General features: G+C 38.0%; 1 protein-coding gene across 1 annotated transcript in view; it reads left to right on the top strand.

Moving 5' to 3' along the window:
- Nucleotides 1-1,748: 1,748 nt before the first annotated feature.
- The window catches only part of LOC127622940 (netrin receptor UNC5C-like), a 189,098-nt gene continuing 169,214 nt past the window's right edge, over nucleotides 1,749-21,632 (top strand). Inside the window, exon 1 of the mRNA XM_052097134.1 lies at nucleotides 1,749-2,116. Coding sequence (XP_051953094.1) covers nucleotides 2,038-2,116 — 79 coding nt within the window. The 5' untranslated portion in view covers nucleotides 1,749-2,037. The remainder of the gene's footprint in view (nucleotides 2,117-21,632) is intronic.

Genomic DNA, 21,632 nt, shown 5'->3' with positions numbered 1-21,632 from the left:
CTACTAATGCTATGGTAACCTTGTTAGGCAAACGTTGTCTATTTGGCGTGCACTGACTAACTTGAAATGTAACATTTACTTCACTGTTACTGAAACATTGCTTCCGCTACATGCACAATAATACTCAAAAATCAACTGCCAATCCATGAAAAACACTGTTAAGTGAAAATTTTAATTTCTAGGTTTTCTTTGGACAAAATTTAAACGGATGAAAAAGACGCAATTACAATACAGTGTCACAACAATGACAGTGTTCACACTCAGAGCGAAATCGAAGTTACGAGTAAAAAAATCTAGGCTATGTATGCCTATATGGTATTGCTCAATAAGTGCGTTAAATGTAGCCAATATCTGACACGATTAAACGTTTCTTATGTGCAGGGCTGGGAGGGTTACTTTTAAAATGTATTCCACTACAGATTACAGAATACATGATGTAAAATGTCATTTGTAATGTATTCTGTTAGATTACTCAAGGTCAGTAATGTAATCCGAATACTTTTGATTACTTCAGCACTGGCAGAATTTTTTCACTTGTTTTGACTATAAAAAAAAAGTTAATAATGAGTGAAAAATACATCTGCCAGTACAGTAAAAACAAATTGACTTACATTTAAAAAAATAAACATTTTCTGATATTCCGATAAAATATATGTATGATCGAACATGGATTTTCTGAATAAAAACTTCTTCATTGTGCCTGGTAACATGTGCATGTAAAAGGGCTAGAAGTAGCATTTTAGCTTAGCATAAAGCTAAATGTTCACATGACGTTTTACACATGGTTAACTATTTCTGCCTCTCCAAACTTGCTTCAAACTTACTTCATAACCCTACAGAGTGTACACAACCATATTTTTCGTCAATGTCTTCCATCCACTTTTTAAATGGTGTAAAAGCACCCTCTGTCTGCTCATATGAATGTAACACATTAGCCTATAAGAAAGTGTTTCACCGCTGCTAACATTTAGTAGCTATACACATTTTCAACCTACAAATTTTCTAAAATGTATTTCCTATACACTCTCATATTGAAAACGTAAGGATTCATTTGACTTTTATAAATGTGGCTAATTCGTATGACAATTACTTGCTTCTGTCACACACAACAGCTTCCTATCAGGTAAGGGCATACTACTACTAAGCATGCCCTTAATGCCTAGTGCGCGAAACTCGCGCTTACTTCCGCATTAGACATCTGGGCATTAGCACGTGATGAAGTCATAAAAATTTATACCAACGAACTCGTACGAAATGATTCGAAATGGCCAACTCGTAAAATATATACGAATTTTCATGAGACTGGTTTGATATTTCATGTAATGACATCTAAATGAATTGGTTTTATTAAAATCAAAATATAACTCAATATAACTGAAACTATCTATATTAGGTACCAACAGAAATAATGTTATGGGGTAACATCTAGCTATTTAATGTAACAACTGATTTTTCAATTTTTATAATGCAGTAAACATCTGACAGCAAAATCACTTCAAGAGAAGATCCGTTGGTGAATCCGGTCCTGTTAGCAGCAGCCGGTGGAGGGCAGAGGCGGGCAGGTGGATGCGGGTTAAACCGAGAAACGGGACTCACGTTGCTTATTCGGCGAGCACCCGGCGCATATGAATACAGTTGGATGTTGGAACCGATTGAGACACAATCTCAATCTCAACCTCATCTAAAAATATCCAGAGAGACTAAATACACCATTATACAATGAATGAGAGCGCTTACTGAACTAATGACCAACTTGTGCAAACGAGAGAAGACGAACGCGCAATGCCTGTGTGCGTCTGTGGAGAGAGCGCATAGATGAGAGCTAGAGGGCGGCGGCGCATCGCTCCTCACGTCCGTTACCGCTCAAATCCTTCAGTCCCGGGACCATCCCCTGCCCTCGGTCTGTTTTGCGAAGCACCGGGACGCGTGACGCCTTCGGTCCTCCGTTCACCACCACAGCTGCTCTTGCGTCTTTACTGAAGAAACCCGACACGGAACGAATATTTCCACGCTGAGGAGTTTCCAAACTCCAAAGTCATGGGAAAAAGATTTGGATTGGGATTAGTGCCTCAGTCGCTGATTTTGTGGGTTCTGCTCCAAATAGTTGACGCGCAAGGTAAGACCACCTAAGACCACCAACCCGATATAGAGAGATCCGATCTGGAATGGAGATCTGATATGCTCCAGGGAATTACGAGATCACAAAACCACAGCCATGCCTTAGGAGTAACTTAAAAGGCAGGTCACTTATAGAAACGAACATTTTATTAGTTATTTAGTAGCCTAACACACACACACACACACACACACACACACACATATATATATAATTTATTTTTTAATATTTAAATGATATAATTATTTATGTACTGTAGGCCTATATTTGATATTATTTTCGCTGTTGACAATAAGAATGTTGGAGAGGTGATTATTTATTTATTTATTTATTTTTAATGCAATAAACTGATCCGTTAAATGCTTTGATGGCTACTTACGCTGGCCATCAGCCGGATGGGGCATTTATCAATCATGCATGATATTTTGTTCTTGTTTTGTACATTTAGACCCCATTTTTACGGCGCAAAGACCAAAAACAATTCGCAGTTTAAGTTGCTATGCGCAGCGCTGGAATTCCGTCAGTGCGCTCTGATCCCAGCGGGAGCGCGTAGATTCCACTCAAAGACTCCAGGATCTCAGGGATTCACAGACAGCTTTAGTTTTCCATGCATGCGTGCTGAACCGATTCATAAAAACAACAATTAATATTTAAAGTTGTTAGTAGCCTATATTGCCAACATGTGCCAAGGTGGTCCTAAATTACTTGTATTTTAAATACTATTTTATATATACCCTTTATTAAAAAGGAGTGATATTTAAATACTTTTTCATCTAAAAATAGGCTGTTTACATAAAGTACTATGCAAATATTGTGTTCATTTGACTTCTCTGATTATGCCAGGTTATGTGGTTCATTGACAGTCAGAATTGTTCAAGAAAAATAAGGTTCAGTACAAGTGAAGCTCATCTGAAAGCATTTGTGGCATAATGTACATAACTACAACAAATAATTGTGACTCGTCAATGCTTTTCTTTAAAAGGCACTTACAATAGAAGTGAATGGGGGCCAATCTGTAAACATTAAGACATTATTTATGCCACAATACATAAACAATATGTAATTGTGCCTCACTGTAACCTTGATATAAAGAAAAGGAGAAAGGAATCAAAATACATTTTTGTGGTTATCAACATTATGTGCCACTGATGCTGTCGACGTTAATATTCCTTTAAATGCTCTATAGTCACCTTTGGCTATTTGATTGCTTTGTATGAGGAAGTTGCTGTTCATTGAAAATCTTGCCCTCTGCCATATCTTACAAATCAGATTTGCATTAATACATAGGACTATATTCAACTAGACATGTCTATGCCAAGCATCATTATTGATGCGTTGTGCCAAGTTTGAATATGCGGAAACATGAAAGGGCAACGACCTACATTTTTGTCTGTTCCTCTCACAAAGCTAACACATTGCTTCAGAGGATTTGTCCTGTAGTGTATTTGGACTATAGTGCATGAGTTGGATGGGCTACTTTTTGAAGCTTGACAGTATAAATCACTATTCATTATCATTGAATGGAAAAGAGCAGCTTGGACATTCTGCTTAACTCATTTTGTGTTACATGCACTGAAGAAAGAAAGTCATTGTTTAGAATGACATGAGGGTGAGTAACTGATGACAGAATTTTCATTTTTGGGTGAACTGTCCCTTTAAAGGAATGTAAAGGGTTCAATACATGTTTAATAGACATTTGTTGCATACAGCTGATTTCCAAAACAAATAATTTCATCTCTCCTTTATTTAAAAAGAAAAGCAAAAAACACTGTTATAGTAAGTGACGTCCAATGGAAATTTATAACCAATATTACAACTTCGTTGCCAGGGCAACAAAACCCTCTAATGCCAATAATGTTCACTTCCATTATAAGCGCCGTACTGTAAACGCTTTTTTTAAATAAATGAGGAGCGAGCCAAAATAAATTTTTGTGGTAATCAACATTATGCCACAAATTCTGTTGATTGAACTTGTATTGAACCCAGAACATTCCTTTTAATGATGTTCTTCCTCTGCATTTGATATTTCTTTGTACATTTTTAGGCATGGAATAACACTTTATGGCACTCGTTTCAGGTTTACAAGAAGTTCACTTGCAAATCTTATATTCATCGCTCTGTTATAACAATAAGAAGTGTTGTTTCATTTCCGTGAGTGTGAAAGAGTGCCATAATGTTGAGTTATGGAATTATAGAGCATCTGTCTGGTGTCCTGGTCTTTGTAGAGAGGTTTATCAGTCAATAATGGAATCAGTGTTCACGGTGTGAACTCCAGTCTGCGGGAAATTGTAAGTGGAGTGAGCTTTCCAAGCCACTTTCAGAAGTCAAGACAGAGTGGAAGTGACTCGGTTTGTATGCCGTGCATGTGTCTGAGTGTGTTTGTGTGTTTGTAAGTGGTGGCCATCAGCTCGGAGACACAAGAAACCCAGCAGCCCATTAAAAAGCCATTAGCTAAAGTGTCTCTTTTGCCGCCCAGTTTGTGTTGTGTGTCAAACAAACAGGGCAGAGTAGAAAGACCGACAAAGAGAGAAAGAGAGAGGGGGCATAGATGTAAGAGAAGAAAACTGAAGTCTGGTGCTGTATTCTTAAAGTCAATATGAAATCAGAATTGACCCTATTTAAGCAAAGGAATAGATCACCCAAAACTGAAAATTCTGTCATTATACTCTCACCCTCATGTTCGTAATCTTAACTTGGTGCACCACTGTAATGATTTTCTATTTCTGATGACATCAACCAATGTCCAATCACATGGCTCTATTTTGATATGAAAAGTCTACTTGTTTGACCTGACGAAGACCCTATTATTGCCATTAAACTGGAACGTTTAGCAGTGTGCCAGCATCTCTATGCTATTTTGGCATGTAACACCTAGTTTTCATGATCCAATCAATTCTCGAAAGATAAAGTCCCACCCTACATTATTTCTCATTGACTGTCCTGTTTTACGTGGAAAAATATCCAATACCTGAAGTAAAATGGGCAATAGGAACCAACATGATGGTTGGGGTTTAGGTTATGGTGTATGGTTAATAAAATATGCAGGGTTATTTTGTGTCAAATCAACCAACTTTCAGAAACTTCACAGGCTGAAATAAAGATTAACATATATGATGATGAAAGCCAAACTATTAAATACCATGGATCAATATTTACTGAATAATCCATTATTTTGTAGAGGGAGATCAAAATGAAAATGTTCACCTATGATTTTGGAGCAAAACTACAGGTAAAAAAAAAATACCTTAGAAAGGTGCCAGCATCATAATTTTATTTTTACACAGAGATTGGTAAGTGTTTTTCTAAAATAAGTAGAGTTCAGCAGCCCTCGTTGCATTATATGCCAATGGAGCAAGTTCGAAAATGAAAACACTTTGTTGTGTTGTTTTTCCAGATCGGGAAGACACGCGGGCTTGAGTGAAGTTTAAGATGCCATTTATTTGATAAATGTAAAACAGAAAGGTAATGTCTCTCTCTTTGGCGTAGGCCCTGTCCGGCGGTCCGAGGGAGTTGTGCCCGGAACCGTCATATCCTGCCGGAGATAGGAGGCAGGGGCGAGGAGCCTACCCCCGTGCGGGACAGGGCTCAGATGGTGGTGGTGGGGTGGCGGAGGTTGCCGTGTTAGCGCACTGAAACAGCAATGTGATAGATTGTGAGCAGACTTATAAAGCAATGGCTTACATGCGATTGGCTAGAAATTACCCCGCTAATGAAGTGATGGTGTACAGCTGCTAGTCTTCCCGCTAGAACTACGCTGCACTACGTTGCACTTCCATCGCCAGACATATTAAAGATATCTTAATGTTCTTTTAGATTCTGGATTTGAACAAACTTTTCTTCTTGTATCTTCATGGTTAAGGCGCTGTATGGTTAAATCCCAGAGATATGGTGCTCTCAGTGTGGCTCCATTTGGGTCAATTTGACCCATTTTCAATGGTCGAAAACCAAATGTGGGTCACATGGTGTAAAGCTAGATTTTCTTGTCCAACAAAACAAAGGTCTGAAGTACAAATAATGTTGAAACTAGAAATGTACCTTTACTTAGTCACATAAAAACAATTATGTCAAATCTGTGTCAAAAGTGGCAACAAGTAGCTCTTCAGTTAGTGCAATATCTATACTTTTTGGATTTCAGAAATGTCCATCTGCAAAACTTTGGAAAGCATTATTAGGGGTCCAAACACCCAAGAAGCATTATTACCATGAAATTACTCTGCATTTCTGTTCACTGTACTATACAATTTACAACAAAAAATACAACTCGCTTTACAACTTGCTTTTGGCACCACTCTGGAGAAGGACATAGCTGCAGGCAGTGCTCCAAAAAGGGACCTAACACTCACTAACCTTAAACCATGAGTGGAAGTGATGCCACCTTTTGGAGTTGGCGCAACATACTTCTGAAGTAACCCCACCCTCTTATGGAGATTCCGCCCCCATTTGGAGGTCTCCGGCCAGTAGCTATAGGCCCTGTCCTAAATGGCACCCACCGCCCTTGCAGTCTTTGGTGACGTAAGCGAGTGCAGACCGATTGGGCGCTAGTCAGCAAGTCCATGAGGGTCCATGAGTTTTACAAATAATTATAAAAAAAAAAAATGGCATTGATAGATATGGTAAAGGAACACACTTTAAACTTACTATTGAATATTTGTTTTTATTAAATAATTTCAAGCAACACACTGATCATTGGAACGTATTCAATGGAAAGGAGGAGGCGAGAACCGGCTTTTCAATATAAATAATATTTTAATGAGAAACTTAAAAGACAACATAAACACACACATGATGGACATGTCCGTAAACGATCTCTCTCTCCCGTACGACCCTCTGCAGTCGACCTTTATACCTCAGAGGCTTGATTAGCCTAATACGGGACCAGGTGTGTATGATCACGACCCCGCCCTCCGCCCTGCCACAATCATAAAGTATTTTATAATTTAATTAAGAACCTCTGAGAAACAAAGCACACATATAACTACAGCAACAAAACCCCATTGTGTTAAATCTATAGAGAACAAATAAACATGATTCAGGCACATGGATGGTTACAAGCAGGTGCTCAGAACACAGTAAAATGTATAGAAAGAACATACCGCCAAACATTCACCAAAAATACACACAGCAACACTTCAGCAATCAGCAGGTATAAATATCACTGTTAGACTGAATTTTTAACACTTCTAATGCTATATCAAAAAATATAAGCAATATTACAAGCTACAGCCATGTGCATTAAATTATTCTATCCTGTCTTGATATTTTAGAAACTCTGACTAATTCTAAAATCCTCTTTGAAACGACAATAGCAAAGGTTTAATGTTAGATTACTTACTTTAATGAACGTAAGAAAAACTTCCCCAAGAAAAACTATTCAAAAACCTGAATAGGAGTAATTCCATATCTCTGAAAAATTAAACAAAACAACATTTTAAACCAGTTCTATGCACCAGACTTAAAAGTGATACTAAATAAACATGATAAGCAACTGATCCACCATTGACAATCAGTAAAAAACAATTGTTAAAATACATTTTTAATCCACGATTGATATCGAGTTGTCCGCCATGTTTTTTCCTATGGCTCGGAAACTCCAGTCTGCTGTGATTGGTCGAGAGGTTCAATAGAGGTGACTGTTGGGTAATAGTCCACTGTGGAGCCTGCACTAATGCAAGCTCAGCCAAGGGCGCATTGAGGGTAAAAAGGGGGCATTTGCGAGCACACTTTGAGCGCTAAAACGCAACATAAGACACCCTACGGTCCTGTGGACTTTGTGGGAATGCGTAAATGAAGGCCACGAGACAGTAAGTCCACATCAAGTGTGTCATTTGGGACAGGGCCATACCTTCTTGCCTCTGTGGACATTTCACCCGGAAACTGGAGATCACACTTGCCCATATGTTCAACTACACTTTCAGCTTCGGCCACTAGGGCGGCAGAGATAAGAATTTCAGTAAGCGCAGACCAATTTCAGCTAAAAAACGTTTGACCTACTGTAGATGAGTTGACTGTGGGTGTTTCTCAATGTGCATTTTTAAAAACAATTGTTAAAATACATTTTTAATCCACGATTGATATCGCGTCGTCTGCCGTTTTTCCTATGGCTCGGAAAATCCAGTCTGCTGTGATTGGTCGAGAGGATCAATGGAGGTGACTGTTGGGTAATAGTCCGCTGTGGAGCCTGCACTAATGCAAGCTCAGCCAAGGGCGCATTGAGGGTAAAAAGGGGGCATTTGCGAGCACACTTTGAGCGCTAAAACGCAACATAAGACACCCTACGGTCCTGTGGACTTTGTGGGAATGCGTAAATGAAGGCCACGAGACAGCAAGTCCACATCAAGTGTGTCATTTGGGACAGTTCCATACCTTCTTGCCACTCTGTGGACATTTCACCCAGAAACTGGAGATCACACTTGCCCATATGTTCAACTACACTTTCAGCTTCGGCCACTAGGGCAGCAGAGATAAGAATTTCAGTAAGCGCAGACCGATTTCAGCTAAAAAACTTTTGACCTACTGTAGATGAGTTCACTGTGAGTGTTTCTCAATGTGCATTCTTATGTGTCCTTACGCTCTCATGGACTCGTTCAGCGTCATCATCCACTGCCGAATTTCAATTCCAATACTCAATAACGTAAGTACAGAGAATGCATTAAATTAACCTGGATGTGTTCTTGATCAGGCTGAATATCAAGGATGCATCAGATGGTGACTTGTGGGCAAGAACCTGGTACTACGGTAGCAGACGAAGGACATTTATCAGTGTGTTTTCCCTCCCTAATAATTACCCACTGTATGCTCAAGAAAATATGATGACTCGTCAGCATTTGTTGTTTTGTTGGGCATATTTTTTCTTTTAAATAAATAATAAACACATGCAGGAAACGAGTGTTAACAGACCTTTTTTCTTTCAACGTGTCACTAGTACTGCAAAACCTCTCTGGTGTGATGCTAATAACGCTGTCTCTGTTCGCTCAGATTTAGCTGTGATCACAGAATGCTGGTACTTGGATTTGTCAAGAACAGTTCAGCGGGCTGGTACAATTTTTCACACAGTGCTCACACTTTTCACACATGGACTTGTATATTTGTGTAAGCTGTGGCAAAAACATGTTGGAAAGAATCTCAGAGTTTGCCTGTAGTTCTTAAACGCACTGTCTTGTTGTGAATAGTGACTTTTGTTCTGTACAATCAGTTGAATGTTTTCTCCAAGCACAGCTGCATACAGACTCTATGGGCTGTTGTACTGTGTTATAGAAGAGGAGGACATTAATTTGTGGAGTTTGGCTTTAGAAAAGCATCACTATTAATGGGATGTTTTTTGATTTTGGCAAGTAAGCCAGTATGTCCTAGCAAAACCCTGGCAACCACCAAGAACACCAAAGTAATAACATATGCTGCCTCTGAGTGCGAAGCTCCTATATCTGATTCGAGCATTTGTTACCTGCATTACTTTAAAATTACCCAAATAATTTATTAATCCATGGTATGTAGCAAATTATTAATTAATTTGCATAAGGGTCATTGACAAATAAGTTTGTTAGAGGTGATAAAAATGAGAAATTATTTAAAACTCTAGTTTAAAACACACATCAAGTTCGTAGAAATGTAATCTTTGTGTCCATGTTGGTTTTGTCATTTTTGGAAAAACATTTATAGCATTTTCTTCAAAAAAATTAATTTAATGACATTAAAAATGCAAGTGGTATAACCATCAAGTAAAATATATTACATGTATTTTTTTTCTGCATATCGGGGCGTTGTTTGTGGTCCGTTCTGCATAACGTGGCGGCTCATTTTGGTTTATAGCGGCTTATTCTGCCCATTTCGCGTTAGCCCCAAAGTGTGTCGTCCCACCAGGAAAATGCCCGGTATGCCAGATTACCAGTCCAGCCCTGGCGGACCATAATAAGAAATATTTCTACCATTGGCGCAATTCAAGCTTGAGGTACCACCTTTTTTCTCAAGGGGGAAGTAAGCAAACTCCATCTGTATAGGCAACGTGCAGCTTATACAGAGAACAAACCACTCACCGATAACAGACAGGTCGTGTCTAGAAGGGATCCCTCTTTCGTCAATCTCACAAGATTCATACACGGCACTAATTTGAAGTCGCATATTAACGAGAAGCCCTTGTAAAAAAATAGTCTGTTTTGATGATCAATTCAAGCTCTATACATATTTACATTTATGCATTTGGCAGACGCTTTTATCCAAAGCGACTTACAGTGCACTTATTACAGGGACAATCCCCCCAGAGCAACCTGGAGTTAAGTGCCTTGCTCAAGGAAACAATGGTGGTGGCTGTGGGGATCGAACCACCAACCTTCTGATTACCAGTTTACCAGTTATGTGCATTAGACCACTACACCACCACCACTCAGTCACAAGATATTGTTGGTCATTTGTGTAGTACATCAATCAGCCCAGAAGTTAAGAGTCTGACTGGGTGGTCAAGTGGTAACATACAGTCTTTGCCCTTTGTATAAGACGTTATGGGTTCTAATCCACTCAGATGCTATTTTAAATGATAAACAAAGATTACATCCGCACTTCAGTGGATGTATCTTGAGTGGGAACATATTTGTTTGATTTCTTTGCAATTCGACTGGAAATGAGCACGAGCTGCGGAACACAAATAAAATTAAAAAAACATTTTTCAATTACTATTAATGTCAATTAAGTCACAATAACAGACTTATTGAGACTAACTGGGTCAAAACCCAGAACCCAGGACATTGCATAGAAAAAGTAGATTCACACTCTTAACACACAAAGACATTGTAGAGACACTCAAGGAGCAGTTTGTCTTTTATTTATTTGTTTCCACCAGACTATTTCAGTGCAAAAAGCCACACTATGAAGCAGGTATTTATACCTAGTGCAAATAGTCACTCTGTGATAAAAATAATAATTATTATTATTATGATTGAAGTTTCTAATGCTTTCCAGCAAAAAAGCACAGGCGAAAACATCGTAACAGAATGCGCATGCGCGAGAAGTTGACGAGAGAGGGATCCCTTCTAGACACGACCATAGCAGACAGCACAATGCTTCTTGCATTCAAACAACTGATGGAGCACAACTCCAAACACAGGGATCTTAAGACGTGTTTTTCAAACTTCGTTTAACTTGACACAGCGACACAAAACTGTATGTTTATGGCACTTAAGTTTTATTGCAGTGTTGGTTAGGACATGCAGTTAAAATATATATTACTACTTTAAGTAAAACAAGTAGGTATTTACATTTACGTAGGTGCAATTTTCTCTATCTGACCTCTGACACCAAAACGTACAGTACCTTTTCAACAAAAAAGTATGTATAACTTAAAAATTTATATAAATTAAATTATATAAATTATAAATAAAAAAATAAACAACCAAAATACAACTATAACTTAAACCATATGTTTATAAAATGTTGTCAGGCTTGGAGAACCAAGAGATTACTTTCTTTATTCAATAATCTAACGATCAGATGGATTATCACAGCACTTTTACACTCACTGAAATCTTGAAGAAAAACTATTTGGAAGCATGGAAGCAAACATAAAATAATTTAAAATATACAAATCTTCAGATTTACAGTTTCAATTCAGTGTTTGACATTACCAAAAGTTAAGTAGTACACTACATATAATATTTACTGTGTTTGTAATATTATTACCTTCATCTGGGCATGAATCTCTGGATGGTGATCCCTCAGGTGCTGGAACATTTTAGATGTGTTCATCGCTTTTGCTGACACTTTCCGTCTGCACGTTTTGCATAATGGACACCCGTCTTCAATAACTCCTGTGTCATTTTTTAGACAGCCAAAATGCTCCCAAATAGCTGATTTCAATTCGCTTCTTCGGCGGATACAACTCTGAGAGATCGCGTTGTTCCGCCATGTTTTCATTTTGAGAGTTTCACGTGCGCTGAAAGTTACCCGCCTTACCTAGACAATCACCTCGTGAACTCCGTTACCATAGTAACAGCCTCACCGACAAGCCAGGCAGAGGGCAGGGCACACGCGCGGCGCAAGAACGACTATTTTTTAGTTAAAAAATAAATAAAATAGACAACATGGTTGTTTTTTCCAATTTTTAACTGTAGCTTCCAAATTCTTACGGTTTAATAGCCGTGACCGTAAATCACGGTTAATTGTGAAATTGGGTAATAGCGACATTTCTAAATGCAATAAATGTTAGTTTTTAATATTTTAATCTGAATATATATTTGTAAATTATTTCATCATTATATATCAAAATAATTGTTATTTTGAGGAGATTTCTCCGCAAATATTTACATATGCGATTAATTATTATTATTTTTTATTTTTATTTGCTTTTAATAAGACTCTGGACGGTTACACCACGTGATATCTTTTACTTTAAGCCTCAGAAAAAAAATATCAAAATGATTTAAACTCCGTAATTGAAAGCATACTGGATTCAAGTAATTGATTTGTGTGAATTATATTTTTTATGTATTTTTGAATCACATTAACTGTATATTAGCTGTCATACGTAACAAATTATAATATTGAAATAAAGCACTGAAATTGAAATAATTTAGCAAAATCAAAAACTCTGGTATAATCTAGAATTCAGTTTCCCACTGGTAAATATAACTGGAACTCATAATTATGATATACTGTATCTGACTGCACTTAAATCCTGTGATAGCAATGCACCAAAAAACACTCCTGAAAGAAAACCTTAGCAACCACATAGCAATGCCATGCCAACCACCCACAACACCATATAATTGTGGCTGCAAGTTTTGCACATGCAAGTCCCACACTTGTTTATTTTGAGAAAATTAAAAAATGTGATTGAGTTTATTTTTTAATTCTTTTTAACATTTTAATGTCAAGTCTTTGGTCAGAGATTACTCTTGGTATTCATACTCTAGTGTATTCAGAAGTATTAAATAGGAATCTCTCCCTCATCTGTAATTTATTAGGAGAAAAAAATAAAAAGAGAGTTAAAAAAAGAGTGTGTTTGCCCTCGCCCCGGGGAAAAAAACAATGCTTTTTTTTTATCTGTGATACCCTATAAAACGGTACCAGAGCAGCAGCCAATTGGAGACCAGCTGACCTCGGGGCATGCTTGTGTCATCGACCTGACTTGTGGAGAAAAGCATGGATTTGAATGCTGTTTGGACATGCTGAATGTGTGTGTGAGTGGACCGGAAGGTCTTTTGTTTTACATTGTTCTTTGTGTACTTTGATTCTTTTAAACGGATGAATGTAATGCAACTGGAGAGGGTATAAAATCTGACATGTTTGTTTTGTCATGCATACAAAGACTCTGAACCTTATCAAAGAGAATGTGTTTGTGTGTGTATGGATGTCTAAAGGCATTTTCACATGACTCGCATCAGGGCTTCAGTGCACATATAACTCAAGTGTCATGCATCACATTGACCTCCACATGAAAACAGTTGCAGATAGTGTTGCAAAGGGACATTTTATTTGTATTTGTTCTGTGAAAATAATGAAAGAAAGAAATACAAAGGAAAAGATGTACCATGCATTTGAGCTTAGAACCTGGAAATAAGTATTGACGATTGCTTTGATACATCGCAGAAAGAACAAAAGGTTCATCAAACATGGTAAAGAACAAAATTTCACTATATTGGGAAGCTCTTGCTAGTTAAATTTGTTCAAGAATCGCCTGGTAATAATTTTCGTTGCTTTGAAAGGTCAGCAAAAAAAACAAAAAACTTGAATGTTGTGTTACCAGACTGTAGACGACAGTAAGTTGAGCCAGTGCTCACTGAAATTATAATTACGAGCCCTAGTGGCTGAAGCTGGAAGTGCTGTTTAACGAGGTTCTGTTTCCTGGTTGAAATGCCCACAGAGTGCCACCAAAAGCGAGTTGAATTTTTAGTTGTATGAGATGCAATACAGTCAGCAGGAATGCAAATTTTATTACCTCTACCCCCTAAACTTAACCCCAACCCTAAACCTAACCATCAGTGGAGTACAAATGTAATTTTAGAGCAATAATGCAACCTCTGAATAGAGCGCAACAGTCTTGTTCCGGGAGTAAAAATCCCATTCCCATAGACTAATTGATTTTCTGCGCTAATTTACAAACCTACCATGAGCTCCGAGGTTGTTTATCAATGTTATACACTTCAGTTGAAGCCATCAGTCTGCGTTATTTCAACTTCATCATTAAAAAAATCATCTTTAATAGCAGAATTCCTGTTGAACAACTACATTAACCATGGTCCAGCAGAAAAAGATCCACCAATCAGAGAACCACTGCCAACAAAGCCCGTGAAATGAGCTCGGACGCGACCACCCACTCCTATGATGCACTCTCAATGACATAAAACAAGTCGCTCTCCCTGCACTCACAAACTACTTATACAATATATTTGTGTATATCACAGTCTCTTGCAATAAATATAAAATATATTGTTTCAATACTTATAATCAACAACCTAAAATGAATTGTTTTATATATTTCCATAGTTTTATATTAGATTATGTCATTTGCAATGCTTCATGGGATTGTAGTCCATGCCCTCATGAAGATCGGTAAGTACACCGTCTTGTACACAGTCTTATTGTTGGATTTTTAAATACTTTTTTGCTTTAACCTGTTGATACGCAATTCCCCACATGCTGTGGTGACGTCACTCTGTTACGTTTATACTGTAATTGACCATCTATAAATGTAATGAATGTTAACAAATGATACATCTTTTCAAAGGTCTAAGGGTTCAAAATTGATATCCAATCTCTGTTTCACGATAGCAGTCCTCCAGAAACAGCAATTTAGTTATTTGTGCCAGGAGTACAAATGAAAACATGCAATATCAAAATGGGACCTCATATCTTTATTATGAAATCGCGATCACCAGATGAATCCAGTTCAACACACTTGGGTCAATTATCCATGACAAGCATTCATTGAAAAACATCCAATAGCACTTTGTCCATAAAAGTGATAAATCTGAGAAATATTGATATATTCCACATTGTTTACATGAGATCTCACCTGAATTACCCTTCGTCATCGTTCTTCAACAAACTCTGCAATCTGAGCAGCATTCACGTTGTAAATCTGTATATGATCTTATATATTAGAGTCTCGTAAACAAAACAAGCCGGTCTGCAAAGTCTATTTTTAAAATGCGGCGTAGTTTTATTCTTAATAGCCAAGCAGTGCAGTCAGATTTTGTGTTGTCTTGAGAGCGGAGCCTTAATTTTACTCCGTACGCTTCCAGCGATTTTACAGGGAGAAAAGCTTGTGAGATCATCTTCAAATTTGAAACGTAACTTCTTTAGACGTGTTTCTTTGAAAAAATTGTATTTCTGGGTTGTCTTGGCACTTTTATTATTGTTTTTTTAGATTATAAAAACATGTTCAGCACAAAATATTTCCATTACTATAAACTTCAGCTTCTCTCACTTTAAACAATAACAACATATATTAATTCTGAAACTTGGGAAATAAAGCCCAAAGTGTCTTCTTTCAAAAGATACCACAACTGTGTCCATACTCCAAAGGGTCCAGTAAATGCAACCATTTATGTTCAGTAAAGGAATGTTCCGGGTCCAATACAAGTTAAGCTCAATCAACAGCATTTGTGGCATAATGTTGATCACCATATAAATGTATTTCGACTCGTTCCTCCTAGCACAAATTGAGGTTACAGTGAGGCACTTACAATGGATTTGAAAATGGGCCAATTTTTGGAGGGTTTAAACCGAAATGTGAAGCTTTTTGGCGGACATGTCCGTTAACGATCTCTCTCTCCCACACTATCCTCTGCAGTCGTCCTTTATCCCTCTCGGAGGCTTGATTAGCCTAATACGGGACCAGGTGTGTATGATCACGACCCGGCCCTGCCCTCCGCCATGCCACAAGCACATACATTCATTCTTCTGTTAAAACTTGTGTATTATTTGAGCTGCAAAGTTGTTTATATCATCGCTTTTATGGTTGTTTTAGGGTTTTAGGGTTTGTTGATATTACACCGGCATGGAAAAGAAGTTGTAAAATTGTCCATAACTTTACCCAAAAAAGGTTTGTAAGTGATTTTATCACACTAAAATGTGATCTCATGTTTAAAGAGATCCTTTATATCTTGCGGTTATACTTTTGAAAAAGTATTTAAATGTTAAAAAATTGGCCCCCATTCATTCACTGGATCCTCAATTTTTGCTTTTTTTTTTTGGAGAAAATGAGGAATGAGTCAAAAGTTATTTTTGTAGTAATCAACATTATGCCACAAATGCGTTCGATTGAACTTGTATTGAACCCAGAACATTCCTTTAAAACAAAGTCTGTAATGAGCTGGTTGGTATGGTTCATGCTTTACAACTCTTTAATGGAGGATTTTTTGAAAAGTCTATGGAAGAATTTAATAGGAACTAAATATTCCGGACCCAGATGGCTGATAAAGTTTGCAGGCTCTTTTGTGCTCCATTGCGCCCACCATTGTTCATGTGATCATGGTTCCCACGGGATCAGAACCCGTGTCTCGAAGGTTGCTCGCTCAGTGCTCTATCAGTGGTGCTAGAGGGAAATGTGTTCATGCTTAAATTGAAGTACAAATGTCTGACGGGGGATGGCACTTGGCAGTCATTTGGCTGAATGGTGTTGATTTCAGGGTACATTAACTTTTGGAAGCAGCATGTCGACTTCCCGTGTGATTATGTTGGTGTTGACTTTGACCAAGCCTTGACATGAGAGCAATGTATGTTTGCCAACTTTTGCCATGCGACTATGGGATGCTTGAGAACTTTGAACTCTCCAACACGGGGTTCCCCCTCAAACGTCTCACGATAAAATACAGAACAGTAGGTGTGTATGGGACAGTATGGGATGTCTTAATTTTTACCAAAATAAGTTGGCAGTTGGCAACCCTAGCCTAACGTGGTTCATCTTCAGCATACTCTAAAACAGTGTTCGTCACCCATTTTGCTTTGTAATGTTATGTATTTCAGAGTGTAACAGGATATTCAATAAAAAGATTTTTGGATTGTACTTGATTATATCCATTTTATTCTAATGCGCACCAATGCAGTGTCCATAAGACTAGTAACGTGTAATAAGCAAGTAGGTTCAATTTTGAATTTGTGTCAACTTTAAAGACCCAATGACATATTTCCTTTAAAACTAGAAGGCTGGGTGGGACATATTGAAGGGCTTTAGCCAATAGGCTTTAGTGATGTCACAGCCATGAACCATATTTTGCTGCTTGCTTGTCATTTGCGGATGGTTTTAGAGGTAGATATATTCATATTCTTGAGAGTATCTAATTGGACAAAAATCTCTGTAGTCAACATTTAGTAGAGTTCTCTCTCCTCCCATATCTCTCTCTCAGCCTCACTTTGTACCCAAGTGATCTGAAAGTGTGCTCATCTGAGACTGTTATTACTGTGATTATGATGGTTATATATCACCTCTGTGACTTTGTAGTCACACTCAAATAGCTCGGCTCAGACGGTCCATCACACACATCAACATGGGCCCTACGATGGGCAGTTCGCACAATGAAAGCATTGTGTGTCACAGTAAGCGAGAGTTTGTCGAGAGAGGGCCTTGTGAAACACAAATTCTCCATGGATGGACATCATGCCTTTGATGGTGGATGTTCATGATAGTCAGCATTAGTGTTGCACTTCTGCTGTGGTTTGGGATGCTATTCTTAGCGCGGATGATAAATGTAAAATCGGTGTCTTTGGCTGAGGCTGCACTCTGTTCCGTGTCACGTGTTTCTTACTGCGGATAATTATAGGCGATAAAAAATTACGCCCTTCAGATAAAGGACCAACATTTGCAGCTGGTGCTGTATATTACCTGAGCACATGATAAGATTGACAGCTTCATCAGCCAATCATAGTGGGCTGCTGTGGCTCAGTTGGTAGAGCGAGTCAGCCACTAATGGGCAGGGTCCTGGCCCACACGACTCTACATGCCAAAGTGTCCTTGGGCAAGACACTGAACCCCAAGTTGCTCCCAATGGCAGGCTAGCACCTTGCATGGTGTGTGTGAATGAGTCACAGTGTAAAGTGCTTTGGAATACTGTTAAGGTTAAAAAGGCGCTATATAAGTGCAGACCATTCATAGCGGCCTCTACAACACAAATGTGGGAAAATAGTCCCTTTAAGGTCACGGAGGGTTTCAGTATGTCCTAAACTCTCACTAGAAGGCAGACCACTAAAGTGAGAATGCTGAAGAGTGCAGGATATAGTCATTTTATATCTTACCGTTTGGTACACAATATACAAATACATATTTCACTGCCACTTCATTTCAAATTGTCAATCGAGGGGGGATTGTTCCTGTAATAAGTGCACTGTAAGTCGCTTTGGATAAAAGCATCTGCCAAATGCATAAATGTAAAATGTAAATGATCACATCACACTAAAATCATGTTAACACGAACATTGTTTATATCTTGTGGCTATAGTTTTTAATACAGTGTGTATTTTAATGTTCATGGACTTTGTGGATTTTTGTGGTAATCACCATTATGACGAGAAATGTTTGGAAAATGTTTTAAAATGGCATTGTGAATGGAAAGCGTTTCGAAAACGAAAACGCCATTTTCAAATTCATCAGGATTAAAGTGGACATGGTATTAATGAAATGGCAAAATTGCTTCCTAAAAAAAGTGACCATTGCCTGTACATTTAGTTAACAGCCTTGTTGATGTGTCCTTTGTGAAAGGATTCAATCACTCAATTTTGATCTCAATGGATTTAAAAATAGGGCCAAAAAATTATTCAATGTCATGAACCTTCGAGTGATTAAGTTATTCCTCTAGTCCATTGTACCAACCAGGAACTTTGTAAACACGACTAACTGGTAGACTGATATGCATCCTGACTCCTGGAAGTTGTGTAAAGCCAGCGAATCAAATTCAAGCTTGCAGTCCACTTTGAGAAAGCCATTTTTGTTGCTTAAAATATGCATCAGACGGTCAGCTAATGGTCTGTGGAACATCTTGGATTGCGACTGCTCTGGTCAGGACAGCAGAACGGGGTTGATGACTCAGGGAGGGAAGGAATGGAAGTATGTGATCTATCAGCATCATCTTACACACATAGTGCTCTTTGTAGGTACTAAACAACAGGGTCATGGCACACCTGTGTAAGTGAACACTACTTACTACTTACTGAGATTTATGTGCACATGTGTGTGTCAAGCTGACCATATGCTTATTTGGTTTGTGTTCTAGTGTTACTGGTGTGGTTGCTTTAAAGACTACTGTATATAAAATGATCTGATTTATGCAAATGTCCTTTTTGATATATTTTCTGTTGAAATAGGAAGTTGAAGCAGGACATATCAAAGGGATTTTCACTACAGCCAATGACGTCGCTGGACATCGTTTCCATCTAATATGCGACAATGACTTGCTTCTGTCACACTCAACAGCTTAATTTCATGTTTACACACTTACTAATTGGTTAAGTTTAGATAAGTGGTTTGGGGAAGGGCATATTATTAATAAGTATGTCCTTAACGCCTCGTGTGCGAAACTCACGCTTCTGCATTAGACATCCGGTAATTTACACATGATGAAGTTGTACGAGTTTATGCGACCAATATGCAAAATGACCAACTCGTACATTATGTATGACTATTCATGATATTGGTCTGGAAAAAGACTGTTCATTTTTAATAGAGGTAGACCGATATATCGGTTTTACAGATTAATCGGCGCCGATAGTGGCTTTTTGGGACTTTCGGTTATCTGCTAAATCTATGCTGATATTTTCCGTAATTTATTTGTATTATTCCTCATCAATAAGCCTCTGGTAAATAGCCTATCTAGGCTATAAAGAGCTTAGTTTATTAAAAACGGTCATACAGAACATTGTAATGGTGTTCCAGTGTATTTTGGGCTTGTTTATTGTTAAAAGTCCCACGTTATGCACCAAATCTGAATTTTTCTGGTTATTATTGGAATTTTAGTTGCACAATAAACAGCTTTTGGGATTTTATTCATTTTGGAGTTTTGTTGCCTCAATGTCTGTGCCTGTTATAGTAAGGAAAGACTAAGACATTTTTAACATTTTATAAATCGATAAAAAATTTTTTATAAAAAAGCGATTTGCCGATTTATCATTTTCTGCCTTCTGCACCAACTTTAGTTATCATTATCGGCAAAATCCACAATCGGTCGAACTGTCATTTTTTATGAAAATATATCTGCTAAAAGATTTTTATCTACTAAATCTTTTAGGACAGTAGGATATTAGTGGCACCAAAACTAATAGACATGGACTAAAAGCCAAAAAAAACTATCAACATTTTGATTTAATGAGGTCTGTATTTTTTGATCACGTCATTCGCAATGCTTTATGGGATTGTAGTTCATGCCCTCATGAAAAATGTAAAGTGCTCGAAGTTTGCAATGTTGCGATTCACGTTGGAGCAGCTTGGTTTGCTTTATGGCCCAGAACTCTTTTATAACGGATTTAAGTGATCCCTATGGGGAAAAAAATGAATGGGAAAAATAATTCAGAATCAGGATGACTGAAAAAATGGGTGTGCACCGTTGTGCTCTATTACTGTAGGTGGAAGGATATTCTCATTCTCGAGAATATTAATGGTCAAAATGTTTTATATGTCATGAGTGCAGGATGAGTCATCAATATTTTGCCATGTTTTACCGGAAGATAAAGGCTGCACAATTTTTATTTGTATTGCTGGTGTCAGCTTTTAGGACTAATCTAGCATATAGTAGGCATCAAATCTAACAGACATGATCCACATAAAAAGCCACAAAACTTTGATTTCACAGGCTATTTAATACCTCATTTAATACACCATTTTGTTCTTGCACAGCTCTGTGTTTTAGTTAGCAGAAGCCATGCAAATTTATGGTATCGCAGTCCATCTCTGGCCTGGCTGGATCTCTTTGGTCGGTCTTATCTGCTGTCTGATTGGGGCGGTCTGGCTGTGATTATATTTTTCTGTTCTGCTTGGCTCCCTGTTTGATTCACATTCAGCTTTAGACGTTCTTATCACTTGATTGAATACAGATTCAGCAGTGCTGCAATATGAAACAGCACAGATGCCGCACAGAGGACGATTTGCACCCTGCGTGCATGATATGTGCATGCAAGGGCTTGATAGAGCCTGGTATTTGATTGAGGGAAATCTGTTGAACTTCTGATTGATTGCGTGATTGGTTATGCACTTCAGTAGGTTGTTTTCTGTTTGGCTGAGCAGGACAGAGATAATGAAAATAGTTATGTGTTAAGAGAGAGACGTGGTGAGGTAGCTGTCTCATTAACAGCAGTAGGTGCTCCTGCAAAAACATGTTTGAAGTTTCAGAAATACTCTCAAGTGGGCAACAGAGATTGCTTTTGTGTGATCTCTATTGCTCTCTCTCTCTCTCTCTCTCTCTCTCTCTCTCTCTTTGTCTGTCTGGCAGAGATGTGAATAGAAAAAATGAGAAAGAAAAGGAGTTGTTTGGATTTTGAATTCTCAAAATCATCCCAGCCTTTTCTGATCTCGTTGCCTTTTTAAAATGACATCTACATTCAA

Source organism: Xyrauchen texanus, chromosome 3 (genome assembly GCF_025860055.1).
Source record: "Xyrauchen texanus isolate HMW12.3.18 chromosome 3, RBS_HiC_50CHRs, whole genome shotgun sequence".
Classification (NCBI taxonomy): Eukaryota; Metazoa; Chordata; class Actinopteri; order Cypriniformes; family Catostomidae; genus Xyrauchen; species Xyrauchen texanus.
The sequence above is the reverse complement of the archived record's forward strand: the minus strand, read 5'-3'. Positions and strand labels throughout refer to the sequence as shown.